This window comes from Gymnoscopelus braueri, assembly GCF_963280865.1.
Source record: "Gymnoscopelus braueri genome assembly, chromosome: 7".
Taxonomy (NCBI): domain Eukaryota; kingdom Metazoa; phylum Chordata; class Actinopteri; order Myctophiformes; family Myctophidae; genus Gymnoscopelus; species Gymnoscopelus braueri.
The window spans coordinates 4,431,083-4,451,081 of record NC_137608.1 but is presented as its reverse complement, the minus strand read 5'-3'; the positions used below and the strand labels follow the sequence as shown (position 1 = coordinate 4,451,081).

General features: G+C 41.5%; 1 protein-coding gene across 1 annotated transcript; it reads left to right on the top strand.

The window, feature by feature from the left end:
- Positions 1 to 2,004: 2,004 nt before the first annotated feature.
- On the top strand, positions 2,005 to 16,559 carry LOC308088290 (kelch-like protein 21; the record flags this gene model as incomplete). Its single annotated transcript, XM_080432691.1, has 12 exons — positions 2,005 to 2,056; positions 2,794 to 2,912; positions 3,822 to 4,019; positions 4,434 to 4,568; positions 4,666 to 4,857; positions 6,255 to 6,398; positions 7,606 to 7,792; positions 8,417 to 8,554; positions 9,085 to 9,189; positions 12,117 to 12,293; positions 14,685 to 14,841; positions 16,367 to 16,559. 12 exons carry the CDS (start codon positions 2,005 to 2,007, stop codon positions 16,557 to 16,559), a joined length of 1,797 nt encoding a protein of 598 aa, XP_080288817.1.
- Positions 16,560 to 19,999: the final 3,440 nt, after the last annotated feature.

Here is a 19,999-nt window from a genome sequence, read left to right as displayed (position 1 = left end):
GAGTAGAAGTAAAAGTACTGATGGAAATACTCCAGTAAAGTAAAAAATAATCATTATTTTTATTTGTGTCATAACTAAATAAAAATTACTTGAATAAAACAGATTTAGCGACTGTTGTATACAAATAAATAATGATTGAGGCTCTCTGCCTCTCTGTGGGCCCCTCAAGACAAAAAAGGTTTCGTCCGTTGTTAACTACGTGTGGATGAGCTCAATTTGCTTTACAGTTTGTACTTCCGGTCTAGAGCGGATACGGAAACGATCAGTGTGTTTGCATCTATATGAGTGTGTGTGAACGTAACGGATGCAGTAGGTGTGTCTAGACTGATATGATCACTGAACAAGTAATGGAAAGCAGTCTTTTCATTGGCTGAAAGCCAGCTGACTCGCAATCAGTGCATGTCTTTCAGCTGCGCAGGCAATACACTGAAGTCAGTGACTGACAACTGATGATTGAAGGCTGTTCTGAAGCACAGTAGATGCAAATACGTAAAGTAAATAGTCATGCCTCCATCCAAAAAAGGAAAATCAGGGTCTCAGAAAAGAAAAGAAAGAATAGAAAGACAAAGAAAGCAGTGTAAGGGGAAACAACTCCTTACTAATTTCTTCCAAAAGACAGGTGAGCAGTGAGTGAACAACACACACAACCAAAGCCAGATGTGTGTGTGTGTGTGTGTGTGTGTGTGTGTGTGTGTGTGTGTGTGTGTGTGTGTGTGTGTGTGTGTGTGTGTGTGTGTGTGTGTGTGTGTGTGTGTGTGTGTGTGTGGATAGTTAGTTATATATATATATAACTACTTCTGTCATCAGGACTCTTTATCAGGTGAATGAAAATATTCTCAAACTCAACTGATGGTCATGTTTGAGGGTTATTAGTCCAGACATCAGCAGGCTGTCTTTATGGACATTCTTTACGTCCACAAAGTGTTAATTTGTGATTATAACGTGCTGGCACACTTGGTTGAAGTCTGCAAATATAGTTGGCTGACATAAAAAGGGTCCATTTGATTCCATTTGTACACTCAGAATAAGTGAGTTGTATTTTGCCTGGAGGTGGGTCTTGCCACACATGGCTACTGGCTAGGTAACTGGAAGAGTGGGCACCTGATAAGTCTGGGCATCTCACTGTTAATTTAGCTTTTTTCCCCCTCCAAAATATAAAAAACAAGTATACATGATACTTGAATATTTGATATTTCAACAATTGCTACAAAACCTGTGGAGATAGCTAGTCATTATGGCATAATAAGCAATAACTTAAAGGTTACATTTTTGGTCTGATAAAAATAATGATGTATGTTCAAATCATGTGTACATTGCATTATTTCAGACCATTTCCCAAAGCATACTTTTATTCTTTACTTTAATTTTCACATTTTGAAAAAGTAAATAGCCAATTTCACATTGACGTGCCCAGATGTCTCAGGTACCCACTCTTCCTGTATCCGATAGGAAGTTGTCACGGTCCGCTCCTCGGGCCGTGGACTTTGATGTTATTATTTAGACCGCCATTGCCCTTATATGGTCGTGGACACTTTAGGCCTGTTCTGTAGGCCTGTCACGGTCCGCTCCTCGGGCCGCGCACTCTGACTTTATTATTTAGACCTTCCTGCCCTTATAAGGTCTTGGACTTATTAGGCCTTTGTTCTGTTCTGTATGTAGTCTTGTTATTCTGTTACTCTGTTGTTGTTGCCCTGCTTTTGTTCTGTACCTTATTTTGTAGTATTGTTTCCTGTTGTGCCTAGTTACTGTTACCTGTCTTGTCTCACCTCCCTGTTGATTAGTCATGTTCTCCTCCTGTGTCCTCTTAGTCCCTCAGCCTATCCCAGTGTTGATTGTCTGTTGAGTTCACCTGTGGCTTATTATTTCCCTGTCTATTTAAGCCCTGTGTTTGCAACCTGTCCTTGCTTGTTCATTGTGTTATGTTGCGTGTTGTTACATCGTGGGTTCAGTCCCTTGTTTGTATACCTACCTTTTGAGTTATTAAACCCCTTAAACCTACCCGTTATGCCTCCGTCTCTCCTGCTCTTGGGTCCTACATTCCGCACAGACTCAAACCGTGACAGGAAGTAACAGTGGGACAAATGCAGATGAAAGTTTGATATATCATATATTAGACATGGGCGACCATCTTTTCTAAAACCCAAACCAGGACCCTTAATTACTTAAAGCTGTATTCGGTAACCTTTCGGTCTGATTACAAATCAATATTATTTTGTACAATCTGCATGGTAGAGTATGTTAATATAATAGAACATATACAATGGGAATGGAGTGGTTTGATACGACTGGTTTGGTTTACAACCAGGTGGTACTGCCTGAACTGTCAAAATTACATTTCTTCCCTGAGCAAGCAGGCTAATGACAGGGTAAATGTTGAGTGAAATCAATTTAGTGCTTCAAGAAACTAGGATACCAGGATATGTGTAAACAACATGCTATCTAAATAACATACACTCACCAGCCACTTTAGTAGGTACTGGTAGAATTGTCCAACTGAAAATCCCAGTGGATCAGCAACCCATTTTGCATCTCCAACCAAGACATGTTCAAAGTCACTTCAATCAAAAATGCAGCAGATCGTCTTGACCATGTGAACATGCGTCTAAACGCACTGATGTTCTGCCATGTGATTGGCTGATTAAAAAATTGCGTCACGTAGTAGTTGGACAAAAAGTCGGAGTAGTTGGATAAAATAAATAAAATTAAGATGAAGAATACCCACTGGTTCCCAAACTTTTTAGTTCAAGACGTTTGCCCGGGACTACGTAACAGTAACGTGTGTTTTCTCTACAGACTCTGCCCACTCCACCACACCTCACCCCACCTCAGCCATGGCTGACAACATCCCGGCTGCTGCGTGCGGGAGTGAATCACCACAGGCTGCCAAGAAAATGAGACTGGGCACTTACCATGTGCGTTTGTTTCACTACTTTAAAACTTTTTTGAAAATTCTTGAAAAACCGTTGAATACAATATAGTATTTTTTTTTAACCATTTTTGATAATACAATGACATGCCCAAAATAGGGATGCCATGTTGAAAGTGGATGAAAAAGCAAGTTATGGATTTACAGTATGTTTAAAATGTGGGACTAGGTCCAAACAGATTTGGCCTCGTGCCACCCCTTGTGATCTTTGGTGTCCATTGAAGTCCAGGAAGTACTAACATTCTCCTCTGTGATGTCACATGGGTGGAAAATGTGTTCAAAATAAAAAATACAATATGTCCTCAACTTAATTAAAACAGGGTTTGGGTGCAGTGAACTTACCCCTTTAAACTGTCATTGGGGGACTAGTCTCGCGTGGCTAGACTGTTGCCTCCCACAATTTTCAAATGTTTCCGGTCATACAGTCTGGGACTCGGAAGCTCTGTTCATGACTAAAATATTAAGGATGTGAAGCCTCCTACCCACTTCCGTTTCGTCTTTACAGTCACGCAAATTTATCCTAATATAAATCAACTAAGCATAGCTTGATGCTAAGAAGAAATGAAAATTTTAGAATGTAAAGATATTTTTTAATATATTTTTGTGAACGGAAGTGCCAGCTTCCAATCTCGGATTTCAGGAGGTGTAGTTCCAGACTATGTATAGCATTCGGAGATTGTGGAATAGTTGTCTGGCTACGCAAATTTCACCCACTTTTTTACCTTGTAAACCTGTGATGTGACAATAAACCTGATTCTGAAGACTATTGAAAGACTAACAAGGGAAAATATGACATTTCACAACGACAGTTTCAAAGCCACCATCACGAGATCAGCAACACGTATATTTGCCTGATTATATAAATCTTCTTCTGGATGTTGCCGTTGCACTTCAGGAGGATGGCACCAGTGCACGTCTACTACCCTCACTGGATGCTGAGATGTTTCAGGAACCCAGCCATGCCAACAAGGTGTTAGAGGGCCTGAACAGGCTGCGCCTCAACAGTGCCTTGTGTGACTTGATCCTGTGCTGTGAGGGACAGGAGTTCCCCTGCCATCGTTACGTACTGGCCTCCTTCAGCCCTTACTTTGAGGTAAATACACACAACATTTATTGACCTGCTGCTGTTGTTAAGGGAATGACATTAAATTCTGCCTTTGGCTTTCATGTAAACCGAAGATCATTTCATTGTTGACACAATGTAAATAAGAAACCAGTGGTTCTCAATGTTGGGTTCGGGGACCCCACAGGGGTCCTTACTCCTTGATGAGTTGCAGGTCTGTAACTCAAAGCCTGTATAAATGGAACCAAATGGACCCATTACTGGTCCATTTGGCTCCATTTGTATAGTCCCTGTGTTAAAATAACACAATATTGTATAGTGTAGATTAATAAAAGAATGTATCAAATTGGGGGTCCGTGGGCTAATGGATATAAAACTGGGGGTCCTTTAAAGGTATAACTATGAACACTCCAAGCCAACCATTCACCTTTTCAATCTGCACAGGCCATGTTTACATCTGGCATTAAGGACTCCACACAGGAAAGGGTGACCATCAGCGGAGTGGAACCTCAGACCATTGGTTTGTTGGTGAGCTACGCCTACACATCAAAGGTTTCCATCTCCGGGTCAAATGTGCAGGTAATGTTATGAATTATCATGAACCTTAATCATTGTCTCCGCTTTTTTTCCTACATAACCTCGGTGCTTAATAAAAAATGTTGTTCATTTGGTCTAGGCCCTGCTGACAGCATCAAACTTGTGGGACATCACGGCTGTTCGAGAGGCCTGCTGTGACTACATGGGGCGTCGCATGGACACAAACAACTGTGTAAGGATTTACTGCTTCGCTGACGCGCACTCCTATAAAACGTTGGAGAAACGCAGCATGGATTACGTCTTAGAACACTTCAGTGTCGTCTACCAGCAGGTCAGTGATTGAGGGATCATAAGTTATTTTGCCCATTGTTGGCTCTATCTCTTATATATCTCCATTGTTTTATTACCATCGCTCTACCTTTTAACCACCACAACTCACCCAGACCTGGTTTGAAACTTTCAGCGATTGAATGTAATATTAATAAGCTACAGTCCACTTCACTGAACAAACCATCTATCACCAATGAGCACTTCAGAGGAGTATGAAGTATGGGAACTTAATCTATCAGCTAAAGTGACATACAAGGTCTAACGTAACGAGCGCCAACGCTTTGTTTTGTCTCCCTCCGCTCCCTCTGGCCCCAACGTCAGCCAGCATTCCCGTCAGTATGATTGAGATCTACTGTCAACTTGACGTTCGTATTGTGTACGTTGCCTGTAGTACCCTTGGCGCCCTTGGGCAGTATTAAGGAAAAAAGTTTTCCTCTGTCCCTCCTTCTCCAAAAAAAGACCCACGTTGGCGCACGACGTCGCTTGGAAGTACTTGAGTAAATGTACTTAGTTACTTTACACCACTGCCCGCGACCAAAATGAACCCAGTCGTTCCTTAAACACACACATAAATAATATAGCACAGTGCAGTAGGGGGCAAAACGCAAGTTTTGTAGACAAGCATTGTTTTTGTCTAGTTTGTGGACTCAGGAGTGACTTTTATTGCCTGTGTAGGCTAAATGCTACATGCTAGCTTCAGACTAGCAATGTTGCCAGGTTTTGTGAGAGAAATAAGCAACCAGGCCTATGAAAGCCCAAAGGAATCGACTAGGCCACATGAGCGCTTTAAACCAGTGGTTTTCAACCTTTTTCATGCCAAGGACCCATACATTGATATAGATTTGGCAAATAAGCAACTATACTTTAGAAACAAGCCCAAATAAAAAAGAAGGAAAAAAAGCCCAAAGTCGCTTATAATAAGCAGACATGGCAACGTTATCTTTGAGCCAATACTCTCTCGCAACTGCCATCTAGTGGTAGCCTGGTTCCAGACCATAGACCCCGCCCACTCTCTGAGTGGGGCTCACGCAGCTTCAGTCTGATAATCAGGCTAATCTAGTGGATGAATAGGTGTATTACGCCTCTAAGCTTCAAAGTAACGGAGTGAGCATGCATGTGTCCATAAAGAACGCACAACATTCCTCACCCCCTCCCCGCACATCTAGTGACATCTAGTGACTTTGAACGGGGCTTAATCCAGTGCCCCCCCCCCCACACACACACACACGTGCACACACATACTCTTGTGTTTTTCAAACATTACTGTTTGGTACTTAAGCCCTATACTTCTTGTCCGATGAATAGACAAAATAGCCAATCTCTCGGCTGTTTTTGAATCCTGAAATTCTTGAGAACTGAAACGGTGAGCTAATCTACTGTATTTATTTCTACCCCTAGGAAGAGTTCCTCTCTCTCTCGATGGAAAGACTGACAAAGATTCTCGCCAGTGACCATCTCAACGTGCCCAAGGAGGACATGGCGTTTGAGGCTGCCATGTTATGGTTAGACAAGGATCCTACTCGTAGACAGAGCTTTGAAAAGGTCAGTTATCTCTTTTAAAGGCCCCTGCAGATCAAACTGAATTGTGCTGACTATTAGAGATGACTTTGGGAGATCAGATTTGGAAATGTTTGGTGTAAACTTAAACCCCTTACATTGTTGAGCGGAGTCCCTCAGGGCTCTATGCTAGTGTATTGTCTGTTTTCACCATACATTAAATATCTTAGCAGATCGACAAGATTAGAACGTGTCGCAGTGTGACGCGTTGTAAGCTTGTAATTTCTTTCCCAGAATACTGAGATCCTGGGGTTTAAATACTTAAAGGCTGCTCCTGCATACACAGACACTCTCTCTCTCTCACTCACTCACTCACTCACTCACTCACACACACACACACACACACTTGCTCTCTGCCTCGCTCAATCTTTCTCTCTCTTGGTGTTTGCTTCACTGCTTTCCCACTTTATTTTTCAGATTTGCTTATGGCAAATGTGAGAGAGCACACACACACACACACACACACACACACACACACACACACCTGTTCTGATTGGCTCAGGCTGAACAAGGCCAACCATTGGGGCTGGAGGGTCGGATGGAATAACTCAGACGCAGTCGCCTCACTAGCACCGACGTCTATGTACACACACAAAACTTACTACAACCGATTTCCGGCCACAGACGCTTATCTACGGCCTGACATCGGTGTGTTAGAGGCCTTTAGTGTCACGTTTCCAGACGATCAGAGGTCTCTGCCACCCGATACGTCTGGGGACTTTTAAATGCAATGCAGTTGCTGTCTGTGGAATGCCCTCCCCGAACACCTGAGAGCACCACAGTCCACAGATGCTTTTAAAAATTGACTAAAACCCTACCTTATAAACAAAGAGTTGTGTTAATTTTCTAGGGCTTTTTTTTCCTTCTCTATGCCCTGATTTTACCTAGTTTTTAATTTGACCCTTTAGCCTAGTAGGGTCCCATGTAATTGTTTGGTTGCTTTTGCTGTTTTTAGGCCATTTTTTAAAAACTCTGTAGCACTTTGAGATTTGCAAAAATGTAAAGTGTGTTATAAATAAAATGTATTATTATTATTAGTTGCTAGAACAGCAGTACCTGCTGTCCTAAACATGCTTGACATGATCTTCCTGTATACATGGTACTATGAAATGCATAATTATTGCATAATGTTTTTCACCCAATAATATCCAGTTGGACTAGTAAATAACTAGGGTTCTATGTGCTCTGTAAGGTGCTAGAGCAGATCCGTCTGCCTCTCATCAGCCTGTCCTACCGCCACACTGTGAATGAGTCCCTGGAAGTGCTGAAGGAATACAAGGGCTGCCAGAGGTTCATCTCTGAGGCCAAGAAACGAGCTAGGACCCAGAGCAAGAACCGGGCCAAGACCTGCGGTACGACACGCCCAGGCAGGACCACAGGTACCCTGCCTCACACATGCATGCATGCAGTGATGGAAGAAGTACTCACATTTTTACTTAAGTAAAAGTATCAATACCCTATTGTAGAAATAGTCTGTTAAAAGTCCGGTTTAAAAAAATTCTTGAGCAAAAGTATTAGCATTAAAATATACTTAGAAGTACTCATTATGCAGAAGGTCCCAATTCACAAGTTTACAAATGGATAAATATCATTTGAAAATAGCAGATCTACAAGCTCACAATTGAGCTTGTAGATCGGCTATTATTAAATTGCCAAAGTATATATATAGGTCTGAAGTGGTTTTGTAATAATAATCAAAATCTACAAAGTAACAAGTAAGTCAAGTTTTCAAATAATTATAGTGGAGTAAAAGTACAATATTTGCCTTTGAGATGTAGTAGAGTAGAAGTAAAATGATTAAAAATTAAAATGTTTTAAATATACTTACATACACAGGTGTAAGAGCCTCATTATTGCATCATATGATTGCTATAGGCCTGGGAATGGGATAAAATACTTTTGGAAAAGTTTTGAAAATGAATTGTTAAACATATGTGTGGGAACCCTGATTTGGTTTCTCTTTGAACTTTTAAATCCCCCCACCCCCACCCCGCTTGTTGAAGTGATCGTGACGATGGGAGGATATTGTCAAGATTCCTACTCTAGGAAGATAAAGAGCTTGGATCTCCTGACCAACCAGTGGAAGACTATTGGATATTTGCCCTCATGCGTGTACGAAAGTCCTTCTGTGGTGATGTCAGGTGAGGAGAGGGCCTGTCACACATTACATGATCGTCTAATGGCAATTATTTGAGATAACCACAATTATTTTGTTTGCATAATCATCATAATCGTTTCCATGTTGAAACATGTTCATACATTTTCCAAAAATAGTGGAAATGGCACATCTATGTGGCGTGTTGAGAGCTTTTAGATCAGCTATTTGAGGTGTAAAGAAGTGTGACCTGTTTTTGTGCGACCTCTGTCGATTTTGTTGTTTTCTGAAAGAAGAAAATCAAAGATATCTGCATATATGCATTTTATACATCTACTTCGGTAGGACCATATTGGCAGCAAGCATGTACTGTGTACATGAGATTAGACATTAAGGTGCAAAAGAGTTTCAACCTATTGTCAGGTTCACAGGTCAGGCCTTGTTCAACAGTGGCAAGTGAACCATCCCAATAATATAGATCTAAGCATTCAAGTTGTGTATGCATATTTCAATCTTTATTTATTTGACAATCATCAATGCATAACTCGTTTTAATGATGCTCTTCTCCCACCATAGGCTCTACTGTGTGGGTGTCATTCATGAGTGAGATGTGGCGCTATGACATTGCCTGTAACTCATGGTTGAAGATGACTCCCATGAACTCCCTTGCTGACTGTGACTGTAAGTCGCTCTGGATTAAGAGCGTCTGCTAAATGCCTAAACTTTAAAGTGTAATGAAATACGTCATGTCTTGAGTAAGATCAGCAAACTATGGCATTCAATTTGAAGTCATATACTTTGGTTTACCTTTTCAATTCAACACAAGTTAGTCAGGTGCTGCTCCTTTTTGCAAATTTCGAATCAAACTAATCACATTTGCAACTCAATGAATTTTTGTTGTGCGTGAACATGTCGTTTGGCATCACCAACCATGGCACGTTCATTATCACCCTTTCCCCTCCATTCTGATGCTTGTTGTCTCCGCCAGGCCGAAGGCATGGCCGAGACTGTGTTTTGCACCCTGTGTAGCAAACTCAGCTGGACATGAAAGAGGTTAAGTCTGACTGATGAGTTGCAGAAGGTCCAAGATGTCCCCCCACTATTTTGTCGGATCTCGCCGACCGCTGGTCTATTTATTTATTTAATTTCCCCCGACTGCCCCTGGTCTAGCACCCCACTGTCTAGACCCCCCCCCCCCTCCCCACAGACACCCTTTGTTTACATCCGCATGCACACCATGGCTTCCGCGGCTCTCCGAAGATCGTCAATATAAGGAAAAAAACGCTGGCACCAGCGGATTAATTAATTAATTAATACCTGGCAGTGAATGTGTCCTAAAGCCCTAAAATAGTAGTTATCAAATTAAAAGTTATCAATAGTAGTATAAAAAAAGTTTTTTCCCTGGATTCCTTGAGATGACGCATCTCCCATATAGGCCACGGCCATTTGTGCCTGCATAGATTTTCCGCCATTTAGAATTTTCTTCAAAACACACTTTTTGCTCCTTCTCCTATAGATTTTGATCTCTGGACCCATGCGATAAACATATACAAGAGAAGTTGTGATAGTCCGTAATAGGCTTCCAAAGTTAGTGGTAGGGGCCCACTTTACAAAAAAAATCCAAAAATCACAAACGAAATGTCCAGTCAATCCCAAATTTGAATCACATGACGAGGGTCGTATACTAAACGAATTGCTAAAAGCATTTCCACTTAAACCCATAGGGGGCACCACAAATGTGCAAAATGGAACCGTTGGATGAAAAAACATGATTTTTTGGGTGGATCAATTCTCTCAAAATGAAATACAAGTGATCTCAGGAGTGAAGTGACAATGTAATTGGCTTGCAAAATTTGTGGGAGGGGCCTATTTCAAACAAACAAAACGCCACATATCACGAACGCGGGATCCGATCAGCACCAAATTTGATTCGCACATCACACGGCCTCTGACGCTATTCCTCCCAGCGTATTCCTAAAACGAATGGAAAAGGTGCAAATGGAAAAGGTGCAAAGCAACTCAAAGGTTTGGTATAGAGTTCTGTAACAGTTAGTCCGTCTCAAGGTCCATCCATCCATCCATCCAAATATATCGTTCTAAAAGGTTTACATGACTTTCCCTTTGTCCGTGCGGTCCGTACCAAATGTTTCTCCTGCTCACGCTGAGCTAGATTTAAAGCCCACCCTTTCTCGCAGCCGGCCGCCGGTGCACCCTGGCTTCCGCATTCCAGCGTGATTCCTGTTCCGGCTAGACCCTTAAAAATAAAGGTTTTGCCGTCCCCGGGTCCGTTACCCCCTGTCTGTCCGTCCGTCCGTCTGTGACCAGCTAATCTCCGGCATCGTTGGCCCGATCGCAGCAAAACTGTGCAGGCACATTCCCTGGGTGCCAGAGCAGAACCTCTGACTTTTTTCAGATTGGCCTGTTATAGCGCCCCCAGGAGGCCGATTTTTGCTAAACACTTTTTGATATAGCTCCTACAGATTTTGTTCAAACACCACGCAAATCTGTACACAGTATCTCTATAGTTATGTGATCAAGACGGATCTGTAAAATTTTTCATATTCCATCCTGATTGGCTAACATTGGCTTCCTAAGTTTGCAGGAGTGGTCGCAGTGTGCGATTGCCGTGAAACTTTGCACAAATATTCCCACTAGGCCAAGGAAGAAATTCCACCCAATTTTTCCAAATCAACCTCATGGTGGCGCTATAAAAGGCAGATTTACGTTTTTACCTATAACTGGACTGATCACCTTGAAACTTTGCACGCACACTCCCTAGAGGCCAAGGAAAAACCTGCTCTGCACTTTTCACATCTGTCTTTTATAGCGCCACCAGGAGGCCCACTTTAAAACATTTTTTTTTATATTACTCCTACAGATCTTGTCCAAACATCACGCAAATCGATAGTCATGTGATCAAGACAGATCTGTCCGATTTGTCCTATTCCATCCTTTTTTTTTTATCTTAAATTTTTATCCCTTGATTTTTGTAACCCTTTTTTCACCAGGTGCCAATTTTCTAAGTGATCCTGGGCACTGCACTCCCCCACCAGCCTTGGGAGCCCAGGGCCGAGGTCATGCCTCCTTCAATGCATGAGAGCCAACTGACCTACTTGTCACCTGACAGGGGGGAGTTTCCCTGGTTGGACGTAGCGCGTGGAAGGAACACGTTATTCCAACCAGTTCCCTTCCCCTCCATCAGGCGCCCCGGCTGACCAGGGGGAGGCAGTATAGTGACCAGGATTACTACATGTTTTTGTGAGGGTATTAACTACTCTAGGAGACACGGGGAGAACATGCAAACTCCACACAGAGTAGGCCCTTTCGCCAACCCCACCTATGTCCTATTCCATCCTGATTGGCATCTAAAGTTTGCAGGAGTGGTTTTGGACAAAATGCCTCAAATCATGAATGCAGCGCCCGATTGCCGTCCATTCCCACTAGGCCAACGAAGAAATGCCACCCTTTTCACATTGGCCTATTTTAGCACCATTTTTTTATATTACCCCTACACATTTTGTCCAAACATCACGCAAATCGGTACACATTATGTCTATAGTCATGTGATCAAGACGGATGTCTTTTTCCCCCTGCCCAACCCCACATAGGCCTGGTGATGCTGGACGGCTATGTTTATGCAATGGGTGGCCGGAAGAAGGACTCCATGGAGCGCTACGACCCCAGCACCAACACCTGGCAGCTCATCAAGTGTGTCGGGGTGGCAGCCTATTGGGGTTCCAAACCGCCTCCTGTGGTCGCACTGGATGGACTGCTCTATTTTATTGGTATGGAACAAGTTTGCACGTCGGCCGTTTCAGACTGCTGATGAGTAATCAGGGTTCAATTTGCTGGAGGGGGGTTATTGTGGGTAAAGCTTTCCACGTATCGCGTTGTGAGCTTGTCCATCTGCTATTTTCAGCATAAGCTTTCCCCTCAATACCGATGCTGGGGTTTAAGTGGTTATTTGTTTTCTGTTATTTTTACAAATCGAACCCTGATCATAATGATTAACTGAAAGTGTGTGTGTGTGTGTGTGTGTGTGTGTGTGTGTGTGTGTGTGTGCGTGTGCGTGTGCGTGTGCGTGCGTGCGTGCGTGCGTGCGTGCGTGCGTGCGTGCGTGCGTGCGTGCCCGTCCTCCTGGGACGTAGCCGGCCTTCCAAGTTCTCATAAGCCAAACCCAGCCCAGGTGGCCAAGTACAGCCCTGAAACATCTGTATGGACAGAAGTCACTCCTATGCAGATTCCCCGTGATAACCCAGCTGTCTGCACTCTGAATGGAAAGATGTATCTTATAGGTATCATACCTGTTCTTAGAAATCTATCATATACTGTAGGTATCATACCTGTTCTGAAAGATCTACCTGATAGGCAGAAGTGCAAATATTTTTTTTGGTGTAGTTCTCAGGGGAGCACCTGGAGATGTTGCTTGGTATGTACCCTAAAATTTAGCAGAATAAATACTCGTTTAATATAAAAGTTTCAGTGCTGATTTTGAGCACATGACATAGTTAAGTGCAACAGTGCCATATGAATATTTCTTTGCGCATTTAAAAGCATTACATCCGTTAAGAGAAAAAGCATTACATCCGTTAAGAGAACTATATGACATCAGGCTGCTTAACTTAAGTGATGAAAATCCATCAGACTGCAGACATCCAGTAGTCGATGGTGCAAGACAAAATGAAAAACAGTAAAACAATAGAAAAGAGACGCTCGTTGTGAACTTGATAATTGCACAGTAAGCATTTTATTGGAGCTACAGCTCTGTGCGGACACCTTTCCCTTACCTCAACGTTAGCCTACTTTGGCGAGAGTTTAAGCACTCACCTAGCACTTCCAAAGTGTGTAAGCTACATTGTTTAAGTCAGGAGAATGGTTTTCGTATTGTATTGCCCAAAATCTTGCGTTTAATCCATGTGGGTTCTTATTTACTTTCGACCAGCATCATGACAGCTTGGTTTCAACAGAAACAGACTTCCTCTAAAAATGCTGGATTTCAAAATAAGAGCCAATAAAGATTAGTCAACACTAGTTTTATTTCTTTAGTCTACTTACAGGAAGTAGATAGATATTTGAAGTACGTGACACCAGAGCTAGTAACTGATTCTATAAATACATTCTTGGTACCCGCAGTGGTACGCAAGATCGCTTTTTTTTAATGTATGTGCCACCAGTGGTGGAAAAAGTACTAAATGTTTTTACATATCAATATTGCAATGTAGAAATACTTTGTTACAAGTAAAAGTATAAAGTTTACTTGAGTATAAGTACAAAAGTATTGGTATCAAAATGTACTCAAAGTACCAAAAGTAAAAGTAGTCATTAAAGATAATGTCCCATTTCACAAGTTTTCAAATGTATAAACATCTTTTGAAAATAGACGATCTTCAAGCTCACAATGTGTCGCACTGCATCGCATTCTGAACTTGTAAATCGGCTATTTTCAAATGGCCGAAATGTATATAGGGCTGAAGTGGTTAATGTATGTTTTGTTATAATAATCAAAATCTACAAAGTAATTAGTAACTAAAGTTCAAATAATTGTAGTGGACTAATAGTACAATATTTGCCTCTGAGATGTAGTGAAGTAGAAGTAAAAGTACTGAAAATTGGGAGTACAACAGTAAAGTAAAAATTCCCCAAAATTGTACCTAAGTATAGTACTTGAGTAAATGTACTTAGTTACTTTAGACCACTGTGTGCCACGCAACATTTATTTTGACCACGTATGCTCACTTGCGCACCAGTTATATGCACCCCTGCTTATAGGTATTTTACCTGTTCTTAGTCAGTGGTGGAAGACGTACTCAGTGTTTTTACTTGAGTAAAGGTAGCAATACCAGAAAGTAGAAATACACAGTTACAAGTAAAAGTCCTGTATTTAAAAAAGTTTCATTTGCCCTAGAGATGTAGTGGAGTAGAAATTAAAAGTAGCCTATTTAAAGCCTTTTGAAATATTCAAGTAAAGTAAAAGCACCTCAACATTGTACTTTAAGCACAGTACTAAAGCACAGTACGAAAGTACAGTACGAAAGTAACTAAACACAAATGTGTTTAGTTACTTTCGACCACCGCTCTTAGTTCCATAATGGACTCACTTCAACTTCACTGTAGTTTGGGAACCTAATAGAGCCCACTGACAGTCACTATCCTGTTCATTCTTGTTGATCAAATAGGTGGTACAAATATCAAGGGCAGGACAGAACCCACGATGGAGTGCTACAACCCCAACACCGACCAGTGGAGTGCGTGTGCCCCCATGCAAGAGCCACGCTGTAACCTTGCCATGGTGGTGGGGGATGGAAAGATCTGCGTGCTAGGAGAGAGTCAAGGGTATAGCGGTTAAGACACTGTTGGAGGCCTGTCACCATCATCATGACATGACATTTGATGATTAATTGACATACAAATAATTGTGATTAACGACTGAATTGTCTTATTGACATTGAACACTGGAACATGTAAATAAAAATGAACATTTCTGTTTGGTTTCGTAAACAAAAAATGCACAGGATAGATATGACAAATAACTAATAATTAGTGTGGTTGCCCTAACAGGGCAACCAGACTATTGTTCTTGGTAAACTGAAGCACGCAATACTTTGGCACGCTACTCCTCCCACAGTTTATTTTTCCCAATTTAGTGCCATATGTGAAAGTGACCGGTCTCACCGGGAATCGTGTGCTATCATTTTGCTAAGAGATTGGTTACATAGTTTAATTGATATTGATTTATTAGTGCATTAAATTTCCCCATCCACTTTAATGGGAAAATGAAAAAACTCCCATTCAAGTATTTATTTCTCAGAAACCGTAAGGGCTAGAGTTTCAAGATTTGGAGGGGTGGTTCATGATTTAGTCCGAAATTATTAAAAAAAGAATTACACCAGTCGGCCTCATGGTGGCGCTATAACAGCCCACTTTACGTTTTGGCCTAAAACTCTTGAACCGGAGGTCGTAAAATAAAAATATTTTTTTCCCTAGATTCCTTGGGTCATGACGCATTTGTGTCAGGATAGATTTTCCGCCATTTTGAATTTTCTTCAAAACACACTTTTAGCTCCTCCTCCCACATATTTTGTCCAAATTTCACAAAAATCGGTACACACAATCTCTAGACCCATGCGATAAACATATCCAAACGGCATTTTGATAGTCCTTACCGTTCGTCCGTAATTGGCTTCCAAAGTTAGTGGGAGGAGCCCGTTTTACAAAAAAGGCCACAAATCACGAACGAAACGTCCAGTCAATCCCAAATTTTAATCACATGTCAAGGGTGGTTTACTCAACAAATCCCCAAAAGCATTTCCACTTTGATCCATAGGGGGCGCCACAAATGCACAAAACGTAACCGTTTGATGCAAAAACATGATTTTTGGGGGGATCACTCCTCTCAAATTGAAAAGCAGGTGATCTCAGGAGTGACATGACGATGTCATTGGCCCGCTACATTTGTGGGAGGGGCTTATTTATTTTAGTGGGAGGGGCCTATTTCTTCAAATCAAAACGCCATGTATCACGAACGCAGGATCCAATCAGCACCAAATTCGAATGGCACGTCACGTGGCCTCGGATGGTATTCCTCCAAGCGTATTCCTCAAGTCCGGGCGGTGGCGACCTGCGACCGGCGTCGGCGCAACCACACTTTGCAATTGCCCTGAATTGCGACCCGTCTAGTTATACATAGAAACAACAATCATTTTATACAAAATAAAATGAAAATCTATGAACAGTTTTCAACATGGTGACGATAATGCAAAACTATTGCGAATACCTCAAATAATTGTGATTACGTAATAATTGTGACTTATGTACAAACAGACATTTCTCTCATGGCTATTTGTCTGTCTTCGTGCAGCATCGAGCGCTACTGTGAAGAGACGGACTCGTGGGAAACCGTGGGACAGATGCCCACTACTCGCTGCCATGACAACTGCCTGTCTTACAGGATGAGGGATGACTTCCCACCTCCAACTTATGATGATGATCATGATGAAGCTGACGATGAGGAGGAGGTTGATAGTGATTATGGTCCTTCATATATATTATGATGACCAAGATTTGTTCATGTACTTGGATTCATGAGCCCTGACGTCCCTGGCACCACTGGATGTACACTACTGTAGCTTGACAGTCGCCTGCGTACTATAACCCCCTTCAACCCCATATGGTTGAGCGGAGTCGCTCAGGGCTATGTACTAGTGTCTTTTCTGTTATTGTGGGGAAAGCTTTCACTGTAAATAGCCGATCGACAAGCTCACAACGCGACGCACCGTGTCGGGATGTGAGCTTGTCGATCTGCTATTTTCAGTGAAAGCTTTCCCCACAATACAGATTTTGGGGTTTAAGTGGTTAACTTCATATTTCTTTATGTTTCACTGTCAACAGACAGTATGTTGCTCATTATATTCCCTGTTTATTGACTACATTATATATGATCCTTGTTTCTTTAATGTCACTTTTTGACTTGAGTGGATACAAATATTGTTTGGAATGGAGTTTTGTATGGAGCCTAAAAATTTGTTGCGAGTCTTCATTTTCCTAATTATGACGCATCTCCCCATGTGACTACAGTGTATGAGGAGTTGCCTATATACAGTAGGCATAACTAGACCCACTACACCCTTTCCCAGCTATAACTATATTGTGTTTTCGTTCTCTCCATCGTATATCAATTGATAACATTATTATAATTGAGTATTGGGTTGCTGTGGGCAGTGAAGTCAGGTGACATTAACCTTACTTTCACCTGAACCTGGTTAAAATAACCCAGATTTTGTTGGTTTTACAGAATTGTTGCGAGTCTTCATTTTCCTAATTATGACGCATCTCCCCATGTGACTACAGTGTATGAGGAGTTGCCTATATACAGTAGGCATAACTAGACCCACTACACCCTTTCCCAGCTAACTATATTGTGTTTTCGTTCTCTCCATCGTATATCAATTGATAACATTATTATAATTGAGTATTGGGTTGCTGTGGGCAGTGAAGTCAGGTGACATTAACCTTACTTTCACCTGAACCTGGTTAAAATAACCCAGATTTTGTTCCAATGCTTCAGTTCATTGTCCATAAATGTATCTGCACTGTAAATCAGAATAAGAAACATTGTGAAACGCTATTAAAGGAGTAGTTCACCCAGTCATCAAATTATTCGCTCAGGAATGCAACGAAAACCAAAAACAATCTCCATGATTTCAAGGCTTCATGGGGTGTGTAATTGATAGAAAAGTATTTTTTTGGGTGAACAACGTTTAATGTCCTTTGTCACAAATGACACTATTCACACAATTAAACTATAACCAGAGGCTGTCTAAGTCACGGTAATAACCAATTTAAACCAACATTCAGCAATTTTATGATGTGCCTCTGAAGATGTGGAGTGTCAGTTTAAGTATGGAAAAAATTGAAACAAGTAAAGTAAAAGTCCCTCAAAATTCTACTTGAGTATAGTACTTGAGTAGATGTACTTAGTTACTTTGCGGATTTCAGGGTTATGAGGTCGAGGGCAGAATACGGAGAGAACACAAGGCCACTGTGTGTGTGTGTGTGTGTACTTTTATTACTACGCTTGTGAGGACCAAATGTTACCACAAATATTGAAGAATTTGAGAAACCATAATTTCCCTGCTCCTTACAATTAGGATATGATTCAGGCTGGGGTTTAAGGGCGCGCTCTCACCAAAAGTTGGCTGGCCGCTGTTAAACGCAGGTTGTGCGCGGCCACAGTTTTTTGCAGCCAGCGGATTCAAAAAAACGCTGTGACGCACCTGTCACTCACATTCAAGACCGTCCCCGTAGCCTGCACCGCCTGCTGCCTTGAGCACCATGGTGCTTCCTGAATCTTGGGACGGTCCACCTTCCACTCACCCGATTGGACAGAGGGAGAAAATCAGCTCCTGCCTCCAGCAGTTTTCTGCTTCCAATGGACAAGTCGTGTAGAGCAGATAAACGCAAGGTCTGCGCGACAAGCGGAAAAATCCGCTCTTGCGTGAATCCACGCATTTACATTGACAATGCATTGGCAGATTCTGCCCCAGAGGTAAAATAAAAGTGCGGTGAGAGCTAGTTAGAATTAGGCATTTAAAACTGAAGTTAGGTTTAGTGTTAGCGGTTGGAGTTATTCCTGATTTACACTTATGGCCGAAATGTATATAGGGCTGAAGTGGTTAATGTATGTTTTGTAATAATCAAAATCTATAAAGTAACTAGTAACTAAAGTTTTCAAATTATTGTAGTGGGTAAAAGTATAATATTTGCCGTAGTAGGCTAGAAGTAAAAGTACTGAGAATTGGAAATACTCAGGTAAAGTAAAAAATACCACAAAATTGTACTGATCATCATCAGGGACACCAGCATGGTTTATCTCACTGTTTCCCAAACACCGGGTCGGGACCCATCTGTGGGTCATGTACATATTTTCATGGGTTACGAGTAAATATCCCTTTATTTTCTTAGCCTATATTTTTTTATTATTATTTCAAACGATTCATTTTTAAATCCCCCCAAAATTCAAAATGTTTCAGTAATTATAAATAAATATTCAAAGAATTCCATAAATAAATAATGTCTAAGGAATTCCATAAATTAGGAGAAAAAAACTACATTTAAGAAGTGGTGAAAATAGCAGATCTACAAGCTTTTACCCATGCAGGGCTTCATCAAGTTCACTTGATGAAGCCCTGCAGGGGAGAAACGTTGTTCACTTGTGGTTCAAATAAAACAGACGGGATAGCAGTTTTTCGTGTGCGGACATTCCTTTTTTCTTCACATGATTATTTTTGGGTCCAGCACCGTGTTTAAAGAACTGTGGGGATGTGCATATCCTACCTTTTTTTCATAAGCTTCCATTTCACACCACCATGTAAACTCAGAAAAACAAACACCCCTACTCAATGTCACCTGCAGCAGCCTAATTAGTTGGGTGGTCTATTGAAGTAAAATAAAAAGAGCCTTTATGAAGTAAAATTAAAAAAGCCTATTACGTTGCTGTCCGGCAGGAACCAGCTAACTCCATGTTTACGCTTTTGCATTTTTTTCCATAAATCAGGGCAATTGAACACCCTTTACGTCTGTGTGTTGATTAAAAAAATATTGAACCAATGAAAAGTATTAAAAAGCGCTTCTGACAAAACCAGCTAACTCCATTGGGTCATCAAACTTTCTGCTAAACCAGCTAAGTTCACCAAAGGGGGATGGAGTTAGCTGGTTTAGCTGACTCAAGGCTCCACCCCCTTTTGACCTCAAACTTCATTGTTGACTTGGAGGTCTATTCAGCTGTTCTTATCAATGATGAACAAAACCTCCTAACTCCACTTTTTTTTTTTTTTTTGTCATTTCCTGAAAAATGAACATTTTGGAGTTAGCTGGTTGCTGCCGGACAGCAGATATATATATATGTTACAGGACGATTGAAGAAGGAGCACTTGTTTTCAGGCAATTCTGTAAAACCAACGCTAGAGGGAGGGGGTGTGTGTGTGTGTGTGTG